At 42.0% G+C, this 21,989-nt stretch overlaps 1 protein-coding gene and 1 long non-coding RNA gene across 4 annotated transcripts; both read left to right on the plus strand.

The window, feature by feature from the left end:
• Positions 1 to 888: 888 nt before the first annotated feature.
• Positions 889 to 4,731, plus strand: LOC112434143 (inositol polyphosphate-4-phosphatase type I A-like). 3 transcript variants are annotated; one of them, XR_003023917.2, is made up of 6 exons: positions 889 to 1,075; positions 1,247 to 1,435; positions 1,547 to 1,631; positions 1,983 to 2,166; positions 2,232 to 2,442; positions 3,510 to 4,731. XR_003023917.2 is itself a non-coding variant. In XM_076874168.1 (4 exons), exons 2-3 carry the CDS (start codon positions 1,954 to 1,956, stop codon positions 2,283 to 2,285), a joined length of 267 nt encoding a protein of 88 aa, XP_076730283.1. In that variant the 5' UTR covers positions 889 to 1,075; positions 1,247 to 1,953; the 3' UTR covers positions 2,286 to 2,442; positions 3,510 to 4,731. The 3 variants fall into 3 exon arrangements, 1 of the variants encoding a protein (XP_076730283.1); XR_013093217.1 differs by having other exon boundaries at positions 1,547 to 2,166; XM_076874168.1 differs by having other exon boundaries at positions 1,247 to 2,166.
• A 3,699-nt stretch (positions 4,732 to 8,430) lies between these two features.
• Positions 8,431 to 11,605, plus strand: LOC143412689 (uncharacterized). The gene is made up of 4 exons (XR_013093218.1): positions 8,431 to 8,896; positions 9,610 to 9,709; positions 10,807 to 10,851; positions 11,410 to 11,605. It is a non-coding gene; the product is annotated as an uncharacterized LOC143412689 (long non-coding RNA).
• Positions 11,606 to 21,989: the final 10,384 nt, after the last annotated feature.

Raw genomic sequence — 21,989 nt, forward strand, 5'->3', positions numbered from 1 at the left:
ACACTCGGACTGGTGGCTGCTTCGGGTCTCTCCTCCTGCCTCCCCTTCCCTCATCCACCTGTTGCCTCTGTGGAAGCCCCGTCATAGCCACCACCAAACAACGGAGTTATTTCTACACATCGACCTGCATCTGGCCAATCCACCACCTCTCATTGTTCATGCCATTACAAAAAAAATAAAAAATAAGTCACTGGGGATATGCCCGGTATGCCCGATGGCCAGTCCAGCTATGTTAACCTGCAACCAAATCTGCAGCTCCATACAGCAATGTTACGACTTAGATTATATCTTATAACGCATAACTCTTATGTTAGCTGCCCTCAGTAGCATACTGTCTGAAATATTCCACAGCTGCAATAATTCTTTAAGTGTTATTTTTTTCCTTGGCATTCTAATTTCACCGAAGTTTACTAAACTCAACAAACTTGATATTACTTACCGGGACATTTATTCTGTCCTCATTTTCTTTCACCAAAAAATTGTTTCCTGCAGTGCCATCTTTCGCGCTTGGCTCTCCTACCTTTGCCAACGTGATGCGCATAGCGCAGAAGCGATGCTGCATTCACTTACACTCGGATATCTGAGCGTCACCTGAAAACATAATCGGACATTTGATATTTGATTGAATTTTATTGTTTTGCCTTTGGGGTGGCACCTGGGGTGGCCAGTCTGGTTTGGGGGGTGGCCTGTGCCCCCCCAGGCCACCCCGCTGGACACGCCATTGTTACCGGGGCACGATCACCGGGGACCCGCTTTTCCAGCACACACGCCCGATACCACGTGACAACAAATACGTCATTTCCTGTTGACTAAAAAAAAAAAAAAAAGCACCCTCTCACGGTCCTAGGGACCAAAAAATTTGGTTCATTTTCAAGATTCATTCATCCATCCATTTTCTTCCACTTTATCCGGAGCCGGGTCGCGGGGGCAGCAGCCCAAGCAGAGAAGCCCAGACCTCTCTCCCCAGCCACCTCCTCCAGCTTATCCGGGGGAACACCAAGGCGTTCCCAGGCCAGCCGAGAGATATAATCTCTCCAGCGTGTCCTGGGTCTGCCCGGAAAACCTCGCCCAGGAGGTATCCAGGGGGCATCCTTGTCAGTTGCCCGAACCACCTCATCTGGCTCCTTTCGATGTGGAGGAGCAGCAGCTCTTCAAGATTCTCTCAAATAATTTTTCACCATATAAACTAAGGTTTTTTTTTATTTAGGCGTCATAGTTCTGAAGAGAGATATGTGTTTTTTAATAGGTGGACATTTCTGCCAGCAGGTTGGGGATTAAAAAGGTCGATCATGCTTGGCTAATTTGAGCAACTGTGCCAACTTTACAAAACTATACGTTTTTATACCACAACTCCCCGTTCAGCCTTAAATGCCAGAAGAAGAAGACTAGTCTCCCTAAATCTGACTCTGTTTATTACCGGAATCTGGAAAATACTGTAAGAAAGCTACATAAAGTATCAGCATTGAGTAACAATTTAAATTCACGTCCTCAGCAACAGCATTTAACAGTATTTCCATGTACTTCTTACCTTTGCAATTAACTGCAGGTTAAACGGCCCGGTGACTTGCAGCCACGATTAGGCTCATTGAGAGCAGGCATGTGCATGCAGACAGTGTTTGTTTTTACATCTGGTGGGTAACGTCCCTCCCTATATTTTTGGAACAGTACCTCTGAAGCTTGATTTAGATTTCTGCAGGAAATTTACGTTCTAACTTCAGATGTAACACCTCTTAACACTAAACCGGTCCATCATGCTGTTGTTTCCAGTTACAGCGTATATTTCCTGCTGAAGCATATTTCAGGCATAAGACAGAAACATTACAAAAATATACACCTGCAGGCCACTCTATTGTCTTTATTTGACTAAATGCACTAAATTGCTGCCACAAGCTTTTGAACACATGTACCTAATAAAGTGGCTGGTGAGTGTCCTCAGTCCCAGCTCGGATACAGATGTGTCGGTGTGTCTTTGTTCCCTGCAGTAGTGCCCTCTCCAGCTCAGTCATCATCCACATACCCCAGGACACTGTCCGAGCCAAAGAGATCATCGCCTACGTCAACACGCTGAAGACTCAGGTCAGCTATTACGCAGAGAGGCTGTCTCAAGCTGCCAAAGACCAATCGGCCAGCGGACTGGAGTGGACGCTCGCCAGTCTGGTTGACAAGGTACTAAAAGTGTTTGACGTTACGTGGGGACGCTTCATATTTCATTCATACCCTCTTCCTTTCAGACCCGTCAGCTGGTGGCAGTGTGCGGCTGCAAGCTGCTAGCTTCAGCTATTTAGGCCCTGAACGCAGTACGAGTACATCGCAACCAAAGCTTCTCCTTCCGCTGAGTCTGAACAAGTAGTGCTCCGCAATGACAAGGATACGCTGAGAGCAAAGTACAGCGGTCACAACAGCCAGTCGTCACTGCACGTGGACTGGCACGAAGAGGAGTGGGTGAGTTGATCAGCAGTTATTGGCTGTTTTCTGATTCCAGATTTTTTATTTCTTTAGCATGACAACAGACAAGCTTAGTTTCTTGGCACACATTGTGGATACAGCTTGATATCTTAACTACACTCTGAACTCTGTTTTTCTTTTCTTGTTGCTTCTTCTTCTTCTTGAGTCATCCCTCTCATGTTGATTTCCAGCTCAGGTCACTCCTTACTTTTAAGAAGTTGGAGGATTCGTGAGCAGATTTTTCCTTCACCATATCAGCCGACTTTATTCTATGAGAAAATACTCTTAAATGACTCGTCTTTAAAAAGTGTTCAGTGTTTTATGTCTGGTCTGTGTGTCATCTTTGTCTTTACAATGTTGCAGCAATACTTTAGTAATGATATGATATGATATGATATGATATGATATGATATGATATGATATACCTTTATTAGTCCCACAAGGGGAAATTTAAATGTTGGTTTAGTGTAAGCTCAGCTTTTTAACTAATGTAAGAAGTGTTATGACTGACTCGTTTTTAATACCTAAATCTGGCCTCAGTGCACAAACCTAAATGAATCGGTACATATGAAAGCGCCCAAGTCACGAGCTGTGTTCAAGGACATGGATAAAACAAAAAGGTTCAAATTTGTGCCCAAAAACCCCACAAATCAGTGTCACTGTTTTAAAATCTGCTGCGAGACCGCTCTAAATGTCAGCTTTTTCTTTACGTAAAGACTGGGGTCTGTAACATATCAGCTCGTTTCTTATTTATTAAAGAACATGCCTGACACCAGGCTTTTGAGTTAACGGCTCCATTCGATCTCTGCAAGTATTTTTAAGTATTTTTAGGTTCTTTCCAGCAGGATTTGTGGCTAGTTCTGGAGCTTGACCCTAAAAGATTTCAGTGTGTCGGTGCTTCTGCTTTCCCTGTTGTCCTTCTCTTCCGTCTTTATTTCTGTTTCTGTCAAATTTAAAAACAACTGCACTCTGAAATACACACTCTTTGCAAGATGTTGTCTAAACTAGTGGTTGGAAGGCATATTTGTGTTTGGTCTCTGATGGTTTATTTACACTTTTTGCAGGCCACGCCCACGGACTACAGCGCCATGATGAGCAACAAAGCCAAGAAGTCTATTGACTTCCTTCTGATGCAGGACACCGCCCCGACGATAGCCACGGACGTGTCACTGCAGTACCGCCTCGACATCGTCTTCTGCCAAACGGTCACCTACACATATTTTAATTATTGTATGTCTGAGCTGATGCGTTTATCCTGGAGTGACTCAGAGTGAAGGAGAAGGCCAAGAAGAAGTGTAAATATCATAGAAGCAAGGAGTTCAGAGCTCTACGACTTAGTGTCTTTATGGTATTTATGTGTGTAATGGAGACCAGGGGTTCCATTACCCTTACTTGTATTTTTATTAATTGACTGACTGATTTGTATTTAAAAACCGTAATGAAGAAAAACACACACTGGTTGATTGTGATTCTTTATTAGGCTTTTTGGGTTGTTATTTAAGTGACTCGTTAAAGGTGAAGAGACAGGGGGACTGGCCATCCTACCTGTGTCAGGAAAAGAACCTGTGTTAGAGCTGTTCACATTTAATCATTTGTCTGTAACCTAAATTAGTTGTATATGTAAAAAGAGAAGTGTTAACAGTACTCACTTTGTAAAGAGTAAAAGCAGCTCAATCACCTGCTTATGAGCTCCTGGAGAAAACCAATGTGCCAGGCTAGGGGAGTGTGTGTTGGAGTGATTTTGTTAAAAGTTGTCATTATTGTGCTTGGACCTTGTCTTGAACTGTATGTTCAGATATTTTCTGTTCCTCCCCCACATGTAGGATGTTGGGGATGTTACTAGCTATAGTTTTCAACTGCAGGCACAATCTATGTAAGATTCTGGTTTCCTTATTTGGTAAGGAATGTTCACTTCCTGCCCTTTATGGGCTCACCATGTAAATGGTGGACTGTTAAAGAGGTTAAGCCATATACGAGGTTGAGGGGAGATGACCCTTTTATGACTAGAGATGCGGTTAAAACGTTTGTAAGCAGGAAGTCACGTATACAGACACACATACACTCTCTCTCACACACACACACACACACACACACACACACACACACACACACAGTGCCTTAGCTTTTACCACACAACATATGGGGTTTACAATGGGCGGTTGTGTAACTGTTTTCATTCAATAAAAGGCTGCGAGTGGAGGCTGGAGTTGGAGTTGTCTGAGTTTGGGTGTAGAGCTTGCAACTCTGAGAATCCGACCAGGCTTCCCCTGCACAAGTAAAAACCAATCGAACTCTGATTGTCTTACTTTGTTCTGAGTCAGCGAGGGCTGAAACCTAACTGTGTGGTTAAGGTGTTTTAATGCAGCGGTCCCCAACCGCCGGGCCACGGACCGTCGTTTGGTCGAGAGATGAGGCTCGGGTGTGAAATGTATGGTTTTCAGAGTTTTTATCGTTTTTATCGTTATTTTGTTATCGTTTTTATCGTTAACTCTGTTTTCCTGGGTCTTTCACGTGTGTTATGAATAAATCTTCTTTTTTTCCGGTATCGGTACTAGTTTTATTTTGTTGTATTTATCTGTGACACCTTAAAGGCCGGTCCGTGAAAATATTGTCGGGCATAAACCGGTCCGTGGCGCAAAAAAGGTTGGGGACCGCTGTTTTAATGTATATAGAAGAGACTGAAGTTTATATGTTATGGAGTTATTTATAGGACTTGTTACAAATCTTCATATGTCTATGATGTGTTATATCAGCCCGTTCTCACTCCCGAGGCGTAACATGTCGACGTTTTGTCACGTCCCGCGGCGTTCCTGAGGAACGTGAAAGGAGACCTTCGGCGTTCTTATGGTACGCGGCGGGCTATGGCTGGAATCCAGTGCAATGACGCTCCCGCGGTAATAGACGTTCCAGCCCTGTATTCCAGCCCTAAACCTAACCTTATCCCTAGCCCTGACCATAACCTTATTCCTGACCTTAACCAGGACTTTAATGATGTTAAATAGCGTGTTTCTAAGCGATTTGAAGAAAAAGAGCAAACATGTGTAGATTCAGTCCAGACAGTTCTCATATTTCCTCTTTTTTCCGAGGTCGTCATTTAGGAACGTGGTGGGTAGCCAAAAACGTAATATGGTGACGATTTGTCACCTAGCGTAAAATGTTACGCTTTGGGAGTGAGAACGTGTTGGTTATATTGTAGTGGTTTTCTTATGGGGAGGGTTTTGTTTCCCTTTGGTTTGCTGACCCCCAGACTTGGTCTATTCCAGATGCTCACCTGAATCAGGTAGAGTATAACAGGAAGCCATTTGCTTTTCAGAAGGGTTGGAGTCTTTGCTGTATCACCATGTGTTCTCATTAATAAAGTACATTTTACTCCAGTCTCGTGCTATTTTAGTGGAAGTGACCCATGACCGTCGGCCAAAACTGACAATATGACTATTAAAAGTCTGAGTAATACTGTAATTTTCTGCTGCTCATTCCTGTGCAATATCCCATCTGACCTCCCGTCATATTTCTTTTCAAGATTTTCTTATTTAATCACTAGTGTACATATATTTATAGATACATATATATATATATTTAGTCATCTTTTCTCTTTTACCACGTCTCTCTAATATTTTGCTCTTTACTATTTTTCTATTTTTTATTTTATTTTATTATATTTTATTATATTTTCTTCTACTGTACCATGCTGCTGAGTGACTGCTGCTCGTCAAACACATTTCATTGCAATGTTGACCCTGTGCTAACTTGCATATGACAAATAAAACTGAAAACTGATAAAACTGAAAACAGTAAAGGCAAAGGGAACACATCAAGTAAGGATTTCACACTCCCACTCACAACGGCACTTTCAAAGCATAAAGCCAAATATTTCAAAATTTCATTTTGAAGCATTTTAAAAATGAATGTGTTTGAGTTTCATTGCTCCAAAGCAATGTTTTCATATAAGCAAGATAACAACCAGTTTGCAACCATGTAAGTACAGTCCTCTATTGTGAACAGACGTGTTGGCAATCTGTCTGCGTTTATAAATTAGACAACAGTTATTTGCAGATCTTCATCAATCTGCCTGAGAGTGATTGCAGTCGGTCTGAGTTGGACTGCAACTGTTTTGAGTCAGGTTGCCTCCAAGGAGGCAGTTTATTATTTTCCTTTCCTAGTTGGACAGATGGCTGTTGTTTTGTTTTTACTGTAGTGTGCTGGGCCATTAATGGCTCAGGGGCTGCAGCGTATCCGCGCCAACACCTAAGGCCAACGTGGAATCACCGGTCAGACTAACATAAAGAAAGAATCTGTTAAATTACACATTTGTATTCATTAAGTCACAGACAATGAAAACAAGCAGAAATCAAGATGTAATATTTTTATAATTTTATTGATGTTAAATTAAAGTCCCAGCTTAGTTATGTTGTCAGTGCAAGTCACTTCAATCTGTATAGCACCAAAGGAAACAATGGTGTTTTCAAGGTGCTTCACACTGTAAGGTAACAACTTACAGTATTAAAAAGAAAACCCCAAAAGAACAAACCCCTCTGAGCAAGCACGAGGCGACAGTGGGAAGGAAAAACTCCCTTTTAAGAGGAAGAAACCTTCGACAGAACCAGGCTCAGGGCGGGGTGGCCATCTGCCGCGACCATTCCTGGGGATTTCAAAAATGACTTGATCTGATCTAAATGTAAAACTAGCTCATTTAAAGTGTCCAGTGAGTTTTAGAAAATATTTTGCTGTTGATATCACGATGTCACTATAAAGTGGAAACTTTGTTTCTTCCCTTACACCTCCCAAAAAATGCCCGCACCGATGAGAAGCACTTAGATATGCAACTTGGTTCTGGGAATATCTTTCTTTTGAAAGTTTTAACAATATCTTCATCAAGATCTTGGAAGTTTAATTGCCAGAATGTCACCAAAGATGCATGCTTCCATCTTTTACAGAGGGATTTGAAAACCCTCTCGCTGAGTTTCTTGAACTTCTCTGGTGGGATTTTGTCGTATCTGGCCCTGATTTCAGTCCAGATTTTCATGGTAAGCCGGTTGGAGATAGCTTCAGCACTTTCAATGCTGAAGACTGTGCCTGATTTTTTTGAAACCTGGGAAATCAGTCCTTCCACAAAGATTTCCACTGAAAATCTGCATCTTTCTTTCTTTTCATATGATTCCAGTCTATCAGTAACTGTTACTGCCAACAGGTGTTCTTGGAATACTGAAGTAGTTATGATATTAAATATTGGTTGTTCCATTAAATTCATTGAATCCTCCTCCCCACTCCTCCCCATTTTCAATGATATTAGTGACAATTTATGTAATTTGTCACAAATATCAGTGAAAATCGCATTAGCAATGCAGTCAAAATAATTCTGCACTTTTCGGTCTAAATGCAAATCCATCCCCTTGAATTTGTCCAAGAGTAGATCCAACAAACGTTTTTGGTGAGAATGAGGGCACTTTAAAAGTTTACCAAGCTTTGAAAGCACAGCCTGAATTAATGTCTCTAACCATCTTTCAAAGTCTGTTTTTTCAGGTGGCTCACAGTCTACAGAAGATCTGTGATGCTGTATCTTTTTATATGACTCCGTTTGACTTACGTTTGTTAACGGTGGGATGCTGGCTTCATGTTCAACACAGGATTTCTGCTGCTGGGGATCTGGAATTGGATTGTTTTCTGGTTTTGCAGCACTGTGTTGGTCAGCATTTTGACAGCTTTCTTCTGTGTTAGCTGTTTCTTGGCTGTTAGCATCTATATTCTGTGCTGTATCAAACTCCTGCTCAGCAGAATCGTCCAAAAATTTCACACGTGACAAAACCGTTTTGCCAGTAGTGGTGTGGACAGAACAGTTTTCATGTACAGGGGAGTTCTGGGAAGACCTCAGCGGTGATACTGCTACTGACTGTGCACACAGGTCCATTACGTCCTCTACAAAACCTACAAGCCGCTTAGCAGTGAAGCAATCCGGATAGCCTGAGATAAGCTCTCCCCACTGCTTGATCGAAAAACTACTGAACAAGTTATTCAAGAGGGATACCAAAGCATGTACTGTAGAATTATCCCCATTGGTCTGAACTGTTTCATCATTTGTCATTGTGTTACAGTTCGAGCTTGCCATTTCACTTTTTTGTTTTTTATGTCTAAAATGTTGTTTTGTGTTAAACTCCGTGTTTGAACGTTTAAAGCGCTGCTGTCCCGCTGTGTGAATGCGTTTCAACTGAACAGCCAGGTCTATATATAAGGTCGGTTTAAGGTTTCTTTGTAACGTCACCTGACGTTTCTTTGTAACGTCACCAGTCAAAGGACTGGCCCGCCCCGTCATAACGAAAGGGGCGGGACAAATCTGTTGCTTAGCAACTGAAAAAAAGGCACACCGCGCTGAATGCTACATCCGGCCTGCGACGGTACACCGCCTCCGCACCACCGTTTAAACATGAAGTGTGGATGTTAGAAGATCCCAAATATGGTGAGCTACTGGGAAATTACTCACGTTTTTGTTCTTGAGAGTGAGCGATAATAAGCGACATTTTATTGAGAAATTACAGTAGTCTGTCTACAAAAACTACAAAAATGACCTAAATAAGACAGAAGTACACATTCATTTTTATCGTTTTGTCAACAACAGGGCGCATGAGGTTTGTTCAATATTTGTTGTGTCTACAAGGCTCAGGCGCCCCCATGAAGTGTCTTATTTGTATAGTTGAAAGCATTATAAAGGAACGCAAAACTAAATTACATATAATTATAATTCTTGGCACTTTCTGGTGTGTGTGAGTTAGTGTTTCTCTTTTATGATTTGTGGGTCCAGCATCAAATTTAGAATCCTTCCCATCACACATGAGGTCTTGAATAATCATCTTATTTTAAAGACCTCGTAGTTTGATAGTTTGCTCTCAGACTGTGGGCTTCCTTGTGGTTTTTAGGATATTTAGAAGTAGAAGGGGATCATCCTTCTGTGGAACCAGCTCCCAGTTTGAATGCAGGAGACGGACACTATCTCTACTTTTAAGATTAAGTTTCAAAGTTACCTTTTTGCCAACGCATAGGGCTGAATCAGGTGACCATGAATCCTCCCTTAGTTACCCTGGGACTACCCTGCTGGGGGATTCCCACCATGTGTTTATACACCTCTCTGCATTCAATAATTAGTTCTTGTTCATCTCTGGCTCTCGTCCACAGTGTGTCTTTTGTCCCCTTTTTCGTCTCCTCATCCCCAAAGGGTCGCAGCGGGCTGCCCCTCCCTGACCGTGGTTCTGCCAGAGGGTGCTTCCTGTTAAAAGTGAGTTGTTCCTTCCCACTGTATTGAGGTTTTTTCTTTTTAATTGTAGACTTTCTACCTTACAATCTATACCACCTCGAGGAGACTGTTGTTGTGATTCAGCTCTGCATAAATACAATTAAATCGAATTAAGTGGGTTCAGCTGTTTTGTGAAATAAATGTGAGTGACATGGTAAGTAATAGCCTGCATGTAACTCATGGTAAGAAGAGCAATATCGCCCCCTCCTGGTTCAACCTTTTTTTCTTTGCAGTAATCTTTCCAATAATAATACATATGCACTAACCTCATGCTTGCTGTTAACAATAGCCTAAAGACACAAAATCAAGTTTAGTTTTTTCCTTAAGTTTATGTTTTTTTTTATATGGTTGGCATTTATTTTGTTTCTTTTTAATAATTATATTGATTCTATTGATTGTTTGCCAAGCACTGAGGTCTCTGCTTAGACTGTGCTACTGGGATCACTGATTTAAAAATGAGGCAAAAGCACCAAAGTTGTGCTCAAAAATAGTACAGTGAGCTACAAGCTGTTGCTGTAGTAATTCTAACACACTTATTGTTTTTAAATACATACATGTTTAGTTCTTTTAAACCTAATTATATATATATTTTTTTTGCAAAAGTGTCACCTAAACACCCAAATATACGTAATTCAAAACTTACTTTAATTATTACCCATTTGGCTGGTAACATGGACCCAGTCTGATGGATAGTTACTGAACAGATAGTCTTTTCTTTAAAGGCTGCATTCAGAGCAAATCATTGTAAAAACAAGACAAGTCAATAAAAAACAAGTAATAACTATAATACTAAACTACAATAGAGAGAAAATCCAGTAAATATAATTATATTATGTAAAAAATATACAAATATTTACCTCTAATTTAAAAAGACATTACAAGGGTACTAGTTTCATTTTAATCTAAACATAATCTAAATTGACACTAAATCAGTTTAAATATTACAACTGAAGGTGATTTTAATAAATGTACTGCTGCTTGACTTTGTTTTACTACTGCAGTATAATTTATCATGTACAAAAGCTCCAAATGTTGTTTCTCTGACTTAATGTTCTGATGACGTTTGTGTTACTTTGCAGGAAATAGTCAGGACCCAGATGAACCTGTGCTGGAATTCAGTGTGGGTGAGTAATATGAGCATTTATGAAGGCTGTCCATGACCTGTAATTAAATTTAGCGTCATTAGTGCCACTCATTGCAAGTGACAGTGCACATGCTTTCAGCATGGAGTCTGCTCTTATGGTAGCAAAATAAATTCAGAAAATCTCCATCAAAAAGCAGCTCAGCAGCAGAAATATATATGGTCAGCTGGTTGTGAGTTAATGAGCATGTGAAATCAGTGTGAACATTTTGAAACAACAACTCTCCAACCTCGTAATTGTAAGACTGCCTGTGCAGCCACAGGAGCCTTCAGAGAGTCTTCCTGCTTGTCTCTTGGGTTGATTTGCTCGTGTTTTCTCACCCAGTCAATGACTGTAAAAGGGCTGGACTAATTGGAGGCAGGTGTAATTGATTGCACTGATATGCTAGTCTACTTATAGCCCACATTACAAACACTGCTGTGTTATTTTGTCTCTCAGTGCAGGTATGTAATGTGACAAAACCTCTAATGATCTGATATGTTTGGGATGGATGGGCTGTGAATTATATAGTGAATTGTCTTATTTTGTCGCTCTGTGCAGGCTTTCTACTTACAGGGTGGTGGGTCTCAGAGGACAATTGCTACCCCTGTTGAAGTGAACAACGTGTGGAGTGCAACTGGCTTTGTGGCATAGCTGGCTCTGGCCTTGGACTGTGTGTTTTTACTTTGTACCTAAATGGGACACTGGACTTTTAACTACTATTCATTGTGTTTATAAATAAAATTTTAGAATTTTATTGACTGTCATCTTTTTGCCCACGGTTGGTGAGACCTAGAATCTCTTTGTGTGTGTGTGTGTGTGTGTGTGTGTGTGTAACATCAACAGGGTTTTGCATAAAAGAGTGTGAGCAGGTCAAAAGGTCAATTCATTTATTGTAGTTTTATGGCAGCACCCTCTAGTGGCCTTGAAGCAAACAGTCTCCTAACTAAGCCATGGCATCTCTGGTCTCTCCTACTTTTGTGTGCTCTGCTGAAGGAGCAGCATTGGATCTAGTGATACTGAGTAAGCTGATTAGGACAGGCCTGGAGAAATGTGGTTTGCATGAAGTATCAGGAAAAAAACAACCTTGTATTGTAAAATAATAATACACGAATAATAAATACTTTTCATGACATTCAGATTTCTGGACTCACGAGTTCATAGAACATTAATGTTACGAAACATTGAGAAGTCTTAAAACTACATTGTATACTTATTATTTATTTACTTTAATCAGATTTGACTGGTATTTTTAAACATTAAGTTTTTGTTCCTTCAACTATTGTATTTAAGCTTATGACTCACTCACAGTATGTTTATATAACTGCCTAAAAAACAGTGAGGATGTGGCCGCAGTGGCTGAGAAGCAAGAACTTTGCTTTTTCTTCTTTTTTTTTTTCTTTTTTTTTTTTTAATTGGGAAGCATAAATGAACATACCAGAAAACCCTGCACGAAGGAGCCATATTTGTTTTTTGTGTGTGCATAAGATGAAGCTTTAGTATTATTACACACATGATAAGGATGTTAGCATGCAACACACAAACTCAAGTGGTGTTGCCAAGATAGTTGCTGACTGGCAAGAAACTTCTAGAAGAAATCTGGTGACAGTCCAAAGCACAAATGAACATGTTTAATACTCGTGCAAGACCCTGTGGGAAGGTGCCAGATTGCTGTATTTTGTGTGAATCAGGAAAAGTGCACGGTGATGACTAAAGCTTATAAAACATCTCTCTCCTTATGTGTGCATATATGAGAAAGAAAATTCTGCCAAAGCAACTTTAGCTTCTTGCAAGCATCAGTACACAAAGGATGCTAACACAAAGCTAGCCAAGAACCAAGAGTGATTTTAAAGTTGAACGTATGCCGACCCCAGCAGCCAAAGGGAGCTCCGGGGAGAGCTTCTTGGGGTCCAGTGATGTGTCCTGAAGAGACGACATGAGCTCTCCCTCCTGTAGGCCCACCCCAGCAGTAGGTGCTGTCTGTCTCATTCCGAGTTAACTGCTACTCCTCTACATCTAAACGAGCCAGTTGAGGAGGTTCAGGCATCTGACAAGGGTGCCTCTTGAACGCCTCCTGGGTGAGATGTTCCAGGCATGTCCCACCAGGACAGACAGGACACACCCAGGACATGTTGGGGAGATCACAGCACTCAGCAGAGAATGCCTCAGTGTCCCCCCAAATAATGGAGGAGCTGGCTCGGGAGAGTAAGGTCTGGGTCTTCTCTGCTTATGCTACTGCCACCGAAACTGGACACCAGATAAGCTCAGAAAAATGAACAACCTGTTTAAATAAAGGTTAATTTAAAAAAAATGTTTGTCATTAGCTAGTCTGTGTACATGTACTTCTTCTCCAGTGTTGAAAATGTTAAACTCACAACCTGCACATTTTCTGGTTGCATCATCAAATAAATACCCCCAAAAGTAGTCTGAGTACTTTTACACTGGTTTTATGCTGCGATATTTTCAAAGTCTTTCACTGAACACATTCAGTCACACATTGTTCATAATTTATTGGAAGTTTATTGTTTAATGTCCTGTCTAAATAACTTCAGTCACCATTTGTATTCATTAATGAATAACTGACTTCTAATATTAAAAGAAATAGAAACTGTTGTGCTGTTGTTCACGTAGAAGGGCCTGCTGCTGGATGTCCAGACTTTGTGCGTCAGCAGGAGGGTCAGGGTACAGGGTTCGAACCTCCTCATGAGATGTCGTATCTGCTGGATAAAAGCAAGCTACATCACATCTGGGATTGTCCTAGAGCTGCCCTACAGTAACAATCAACTGACTAATATATGAAATACTTGCAGTAGCACAATAATAAACACAAAGCAAAAAAGTGTTTAGTGAAGATAAAAAACCCCATCAAAGTTTTAGTTTGGATAAAGGGAGACAGAGCACCAATCTAAACAAGTCTAAACCATCTGGCACCTCCACACTTGTAAGAACAGCATGACCAAAGTGATTGTAGGAGGAAACAACCTTGACTTCCTTTACATAGCTTAGTACTGAGAATAAAAGAAAAGCATGATTAGAATTATTTGTGCTTCTTCTTCTTTCGGCTGCTCCCTTTAGAGGTCGCTACAGTGGATCATCCGCCTCCATCTCTCTATTTCTAGCATCCTCCTCAGTCACACCAACCCCCTGCATGTCCACCTTCACTACATCCACAAATCCTTTCTGTGGTTGTCTGAAAACATCATCCACGGAGACTCTTGCCTGATCTCATCTGTCAGCCTCTCCATCACCAGTGCAAACAAGAAGGGGCTCAGAGCCTCTCTCTGATGTAATCTCAACCCATCACATACTTCTCTGCCCCTCAGGACTTTCTTATGCAGCACCACAGTTACTCTCTTCGCACCTTATCATAGCCTTCACTCCTACCCTCTCTATGCCTCCCGTCTCCATCCTCTTCAGAGTTGCCTCACTTCCTTCTCTAATTCAATTTTCGTCCAAAGTACTCCTTCTCCCTTCTCAACACACTTTCTTCACATTAGCACATTTCCATCTCTATACTTGGTTACTCTCTTCCAGCACAATTTATGTGCCTTGCCATTCATTAAAAATCATTTTCTCCTTAGTGTCCAGCCTCACATACAACTCACTACTCAGCTGTAACTTTATTAATCCCTCGGGAGGGGTCCTCTGGGGTTTTCACAAAGCTGAATAAACGTCAAACAGAAAACTGATTAAACAAAGTGTGAGACGGTGGAGAATTGACGCCAGCGCCCGGTTATATTTTAGACAGCAAGGAGCAGACGCAGTTTCACTCCACCGAGGGAGCTCGTGACGTACTACGCGGCTTTCTTTAGACCGCGAAGGCGGGTCCTCAGGTGGAAGCAGCCTCTGAATTTGGACACCCCCGCTGTTTCCGGCCAGCCAATAATAACGGTGACATTTAACGTATTTTGTCGAATAAATAAACACTGTAAAATATATTTGCCCCCCAACAGCCCTTTGAATGTTGGCAAGTATGAACCGTCTGCTCGGTGTTTCCTAAAACGTTAAAGCACGTTTGGCTTCACACTGACAAACAGACCCAGCTTCGGCACAAACCTAAACTAATATGACACCGGAGCGGAAAGGCTGATTATGTTTCCAAGATGGTTTTTTAAAAGGAAGGAAACCTTCCTCAAAGCGGGCAGAGCAGTGGAGCCGCCGAGGGAAAGCACACGATACAAAAACTGTAGAATTAAAAATATAATTTATTATGTTTAAATAGTTAAAAATATAAAATGAATTAAAACAACCTTGGCCAAGGGAAGACACAATAAAAATCAATAACACACAACATTAGAAGTCCAGTGGAATCCACCACGGCCTAAAAGTCACAGAAAACTAAGAGGTCCAGCGTAGTATTAAAAGAGGGAAACCCAGCGGAGTCCTCGCCTTCCTCCCCGCATTCCACGTCCTGGTGCACTGAAGAAAGGGAGGGAGCGGCAGTCACTATTCCTTTGGCAGTTTACTTTATAAAAAGGATAAGTCAAAGACTTACCCGGGTGGGCAGAGCTCTCAACTCCGCCCGCCGCTTCCTCAAACTGCAATCGGCACCGCGGTCTCACTGCTTCTGTTCTCCCGCAGTGCACGAGCTGGCTCTTGTCGTTATTGCCACCAGACTGCCGCTACGCGTCCCTAGTCGCTGGTCATCTGCCTTTTTTTCCTCTGATCGTTTCCCCTTTCCAGTCGCTGGTAATCTCTCTTCCCAGTCGCTGGTCGTCTGCTCCATCTGATCATCTCTACTCTCTGATCGTCTCTCGCTCTCCCCTCTGATCGTCTGTGTCTTTCCTCTGTCTGTCTCGCATTCTCCGTGTTACATTTTTGTTGAACACCGGCTCCAAACCTCTTATGTGTCCTTGAGCACTCTGTAAATTACCTTTTCTTTTCTCTCAGGTGTGTCCAATTAGTAAAAACGGGGGGAAAGGCGGAGTCTCTCCAGGACAATTTGCCGGCAACTAAAAACATGCAAACTAAATAAAACACTGCACAAAATACATGCAATATAAAAAATAAATATATACACTTCACATAAAAATACAGCACAGCAAAACAACGTCCGTCTTCCCTGGATGACACTAACTAACCGACCAAAGAGCCGCGTTAAGTGGCGATATCACTAACGTCACGTAACTTAGCCGAAGGTTAGCTAAATTTGACTTTGTAAGACTTTTTCATTACGCTAACATTTGTGATATGACTGCACTATGCTGCTGTTGTTGACTCCACTTAATTCTACAATTCTTTCATTATGCTAACATGTGTCCTGGTGTATATATGAAGTGGGATAAAAACCCAGAACTAACTTTTAAGAGCTTATTTCTTCTCCGCTTCGACCGTCGGCCATTTCCCCAAAACGTCCTCCAACCTATGATTCCAATGAATCCTGGTGGGTCAGGAACTGCTTTTAAGCATCTTGTAATCGTCGTTCCAACACAGCGTGTTTGTTTTGATTCGTAGACCCCGAAAATGGTGCCGGGCTCCCACAATGCATTGCGGCGTGCCGTCAACTCCAAAGCGTCATTCAAATCTGTGAGCGCGCAAGGAACGCCGCCTCTCCGCGTGCGTTTCTTGTGACGTCACTGGCAGATCAAAGGCGTTCGCGCTGGTCTGTCAGTAACGTCACAGACAACCGAGCCTATAAATAACGGCTCTCAGACAGAAAAATCAGAACTCGATGCTCATCTGTTTGCAAAACGTTCAGCAGTCGGCGCTCTGTAATACAAGAAAATTCTCACACGCTCAAACGGAGAAAATCTAATTTGTGACACAACAATGGAAACCATCAACGAAAATTCAATCGTGGTCACACCAGACCAGATTATCCCGCCAATCAACAGGTGCTTTGAAAGGCTCTCTGAAGTTCAGTGGAGCATTATAGAAAATGGAAAATGCGACTCCAGCGTCCATGCCGTGCTCGCTGATATGATTTCTGAAATCATTCAGATCGCCTCTGCCAGCATCCTGAGGATTGCCCTTTCTGTTATTCAGGAACCCATGATAAGGGAAGAGTTTATGGATGAGGGGAAAATAAGGGTGTCCCTCGGAGACTCGATCTCAGCTGCCATCGCCGGCGCTCTTAATGTCTCAAAACAGCAAGATAAGAGCGCTGACAAGCTGACGCTGATGGTTGAGGAAGAGATCTCAGAAAAGGTCAGCTCAACCATTGCACTGATTGAAAAAAGCCCCGATTTCCCAGTAGACCCTGCCGTTTATGTTAGCGGCAAATTTAGTAGTATTAAGAAACTACACCGCATGGTTTGTTGCGCTGCCTCATGCCTGAAAAGGTATGCAGCATGTAAGCTGCGCTGCCAGTGTGGGACAAATGGGTCTCATTCCAGTACAGAACGTACTGGTTCAAAAATATCAGTGAAATCAGCAATCGCAGAGATTTCTGTTATTCTGTCAACAAGGAGCTCAGATGGAGAGATGACAGGAAAAGATAAAGATGAGCTCCCAGAAGAATCACAAAGCCATATAAAACCCACTGCAGAAACACAAAGTATCCAGGCTCCAACCCCAGTAGAAATGGTTGCAGTTGACATCGTAGGTGAGATACTTGCTAACATGGATTCAAGCAGTGAAGAGCTCTGTGAGAAATGTAACTTACCCAAACCTGCCTTTAATGCAGGCTTAATTATCCACAAGGTGAGACACTTCTTCTCCAAATGTGTGCCATCCACCTCACACGCCAGGCTCAAAGCACGCAAACACAACTTTTCCATGTTTGCAAAAAAACAATTTGAAAAAATGAAAACAGAGCTGAAAAAAAGAATAAAGGCAAACAGGAAACATTTTGTTTGTCTACAAAACATTTGCAATCACCCCAAGAAGGAAACTGCGCCCTCCAATGAAAGTATAGTTTTCATTCTCCCAGGGTCAGTACCTGAAACGGCTGCTCCCCAGAGTACAGAGGCTCATCGCTCCCCTTCTCCACATACGGCAAGCCTGGGAACCGCAATTAAACGTTCTTCTTCAGTCGACTTTAACGTCATTAGATCAGACGTTAATCAGTTATTTGACAAATTAACAAAGAAAGAAGAACTCTTCCTCATCGATAAGACCTTGGGGGACTTTAAAAATAGTGGGCATATCAGGAATTTTACGGAGGACTTAGTGGCAAACCTGTTTGATCTACTTACGGTGGATCGAGGCTATCAAATCCCCATACCTCTAATGGGTAGGTCCCTCTCAGACACGGTCATCTCCAGGACTCCGAAATCAGTACAGGGCTCAAAGCGTCGCATTTCTGCTGAAGTCCTCTATGTCCTCATAGATGACACAGTAGAAAGGTTTTTGCAGAAGCTTTTACTCTTCTGCAATGAAGAGAAAGATCAAATGATTCAAATGGACAAGATTTCTGGGGCCCTGGAAGACATCCACAACTTTATTAAAAGAGCACAGACCACAACACAGGAAAAAAGCCCTGATTCAGATGGCAGAGGAAAAGAATCTGGTGCATCACTTCCAACACCAAAACCTGGGAGCATTTCTCCAGATAAATGCTCTGTGGCATCTGACAAGTCACCTCGAACGCCACAACCTGGGAGCATTTCTCCAGATAAATGCTCTGTGGCATCTGACAAGTCACCTCGAACGCCACAACCTGGGAGCATTTCTCCAGATAAATCATCTGGAGCCTTGAGCCTGAAACACTCTCTCAAAGATTCCTCCAAAATATCAGAGATGGATTCTGTGTCAGGTTCATCTTGTGATGTTGAGAAAATTTCCAATGACCTTGCGTTGCTCCTTATCATGAGAGTCATCTATAAATCTAAACCTGAGACCCAAAAGTTTGCTGCTCGGATCGCAACTACTACAAAAGAAATAGACACGGTCATCAACCGTCTGAGCAATCTAATGCAGCCTGAACTCAGCAGCACAGCGTCTGCCACAAGTCTGACAAATGACAAGACAAAGTTCATCAAGAAAATAGCCAAACGCCTCATCAAGGAGTTTGGCTCCCCAGACAATGTCTTAAAGGCTTTGATGGCAAATGATTCATCTTTTGATGAGGCTCTGATTAGACATCTAAAAATCACTCTCGGAGTCATCCCGGGTCCCCCAAAGACGTCCAAAATATCCAGGTTTTTTTCTGCGGTGGGAAAAACATTGCTAAAACCCTTCAGGTGGTTCACTAAAGCCAGAGATCATTAAAATGACCATTTTGGCTTTTCCCACTGCCCTGCTTCTTTTAAAATCTTGAAGCAGACTTTTAGCACCAAATCCTTTTTTTAAAAACATCACCATAAAATTTTGGGATCAGCCCTCAAATCCAAATTTTAGAACTGTAGTTCACGCCATCTCGTCTCCTTTTGATTTCCATCCCCCCAACCGGTCGCAGCGGATGGCCGTCCCTTCTGAGCCCGGTTCCGTTGGAAGTTTCTTCCTGTTAAAGGGAGTTTTTCTTCCCCACAGTCGCCTCGCGCTTGCTCAGAGGGGGATCATTTGATTGTTGGGGTTCTCTGTAGTACAGTAGGGCTTTGACCTTACAGTACAAACAGGGAGGAGACTTTGGCTTGATTTTTAAAATATCTAATTCGGCATGAAATAAAAAAAATCCAAATTAAAAATGCATTCCAAGTTTGTTTGTGTTTTTCTTCTGTTGTCAAATATGTAGAAAGTGTTACACGTGTGATTTTAGTCATTTTGCATCAGTTTGTAGCCGACGTGTCTGTTTGTGATCATCCTGCATCTGTTTTTGTCTGATTCGTGTCTTAGTTTGGTCAATTTACATCACTTTTGTGGCCCAATTTAGTTGTTTTGCATGTATTTGTGGCAAAATGTGTGGACGCTGTTTGACGTTGCTATGTTTTGTCTTAATGCTTCACTTTGGTTGTTTATGTATGTGCTCATTTTGATTCTAGATGTAGACCTGACATCTGAAAATTAGCACCTAGTCCACTTCGAACATTTTTTTTAGTCCAAATAAAAAAATTTGGACTAATAAAAGTCCAAATAAAAAAATGTTAATACATTTTTTTTTATTTCGCCAACCTTGTAGAGCAGTGGTTCCCAAACCTTTTTTGCTAGGCCCCCCTTTGTTTTACAAGAAAAATGTTCGCTAAAAAATATTATTAGCCAAAGCTTTCACTGGAAGTCAGTTACTGGTGTCAGGCCAGCTCCCACTTCTTCTTTTGTGTTACTTCTGCATATAAGTATACACAAAGAGACATTGAGACCTGAATCACAAATAAAAGCCACCTTCAAGATTAACAAACACTGTTTAAAGAGCTCCGTATAAACTTCTGTGTGCAACAAGGCCTCTGTAGCATCCAGACCACACTGATCTAGGTCTTCTTGGTAGAAGAAGGTGTTTCCTTTTTCCAGATGTTTAAATGCCAGCCTCCCCAGATTCAGAAGAAATTTCCTTTCAGCCATCTCACTTGTTTCATGTCCCCCCACATGTTTGTTCCCCTTCTTCATCTGAACCAACAAGAAGTGTGAGTACATGTCAGTCAGGGTCTTGGGCAGCTCTCCTCTCTGCTCTGTAGTCAACATGTGCTCCAGAACTGTAGCAGTGATCCAGCAGAAGACTGGGATTCTACACATGATGTGGAGGCTCCTGAATGTCTTCATGTGGGAGATGATTCTGGACAGCTCTTCATCACTGAATCTCCTCCTGAAGTACTCCTCCTTCTGGGCATCAGTGAAGCCTCGTACTTCTGTTACCCTGTCAACACGTCTAGGAGGGATCTGATTGGCTGCTGCAGGTCGGGGAGTTATCCAGACGAGAGCCGAGGGAAGCAGATTCCCCTGGATGAGGTTTGTCAGCAGCTGGCTGACTGATGACTTCTCTGTGACATCAGACAGCAGCTTCCCGTTGGTGAAATCCAGTGATCCAAGTCTGCTTTCATCCAGGCCGTCAAAGATGAACAAAAGTTTACAGACAGCGAGCTTCTCTGCTGTGACCTTCTGTAATGTTGGATGGAAAACATGGAGCAGCTCCAGAAGACTGTACTGCTCGTCTCTGATCAGCGACGCTGTTGGTCAGAACCACTCTGATGGGTCTCTGTTGGTCAGGTAAGGCTTTAAAGGTGTCGTGACACCTGACTGTAATGTCATCAAGAGCCTCCATCTTGGAAGCTGTCTCCAGCTGCATCACCTCATGTTGGTTATGAACGTCTTCATTCTGTCCCTCTGTGATGTAGAGCTCAGTGTAGATCCTGTTCGGGAGGGTTCCACTTCCTGTATTATCAGTTTCTTCAGTCACACTTTCAAACCTCCTCCTCAGACTGATCTTATATTCTTCTAAAACCTCTTCCAGACTCGCATCTGCTGATTGACAACAAGAAACCAAAAAGAATGAAATGTCTTTAGTGTGTGAAACTGCATGAAAAACAGACTTTTATCTTTTGACGGGAGGGATGGGAATGGTGTTAAGCATTGTAAATTGTAAATAAGCTTCAGAAAATAGTAAATCGTGTAACATGACATTTTCGGCATTAAGTTATAACCAGTGTGTGACTTATTTAAAACATTTTGATTCATAATCAGAACCTTTTTTGTCACAGCAGAGACAAGAAGCAACTGTTAAAAATGTTCCTAATGAGACATTTTAAGAGGAGGGAAAATCCCCCTCATACTGGCTTCACATCATTGGCTCCCTGTTAAATCCAGAGCTGAATTCAAAATGCTTCTCACATAAAAAGGGCCATAATAAAACAGCCCCATCTTATCTGAGAGGCCTCACAGTATCATATCAGATAGATGGAGCACTTTGCTCTCAGCCTGCAGGTTTTATCCTGCCCTCCTCCCCTCATTCCAACCAGTCGTGGTGGATGGCGGCCCGTCACTGAACCTGGTTCCGTCTCAGTGTTCGACTGTACAAAGAGAGAGTTTTTCTTTCTTAATGTCTCCAAGTCGTTGCTCGTAGGGAGTTGTCTGAGGCTTTATTACTGAGGCTTTACCTAACACTATAAAGTGCCTTAAGGTGGCTGTTGTGACTTGGTGCTATATGAATAAAATTTAAGCGATAGCAGAAAAGCAACAAAAACTGTTAACCCAAGAAAATAATGGAAGGAAATAGTTCTGAATATGCTTAATACGCGAATCCTCATCTTATATAGTTCATGTAATCTGCTACATGTAATTTCATTCAGTGTGATGTTATATGTAATCTGTGTGGGAAAAACGAGTTATTGTCG

This window comes from Maylandia zebra, linkage group LG15 (assembly GCF_041146795.1).
Source record: "Maylandia zebra isolate NMK-2024a linkage group LG15, Mzebra_GT3a, whole genome shotgun sequence".
Lineage (NCBI taxonomy): Eukaryota > Metazoa > Chordata > Actinopteri > Cichliformes > Cichlidae > Maylandia > Maylandia zebra.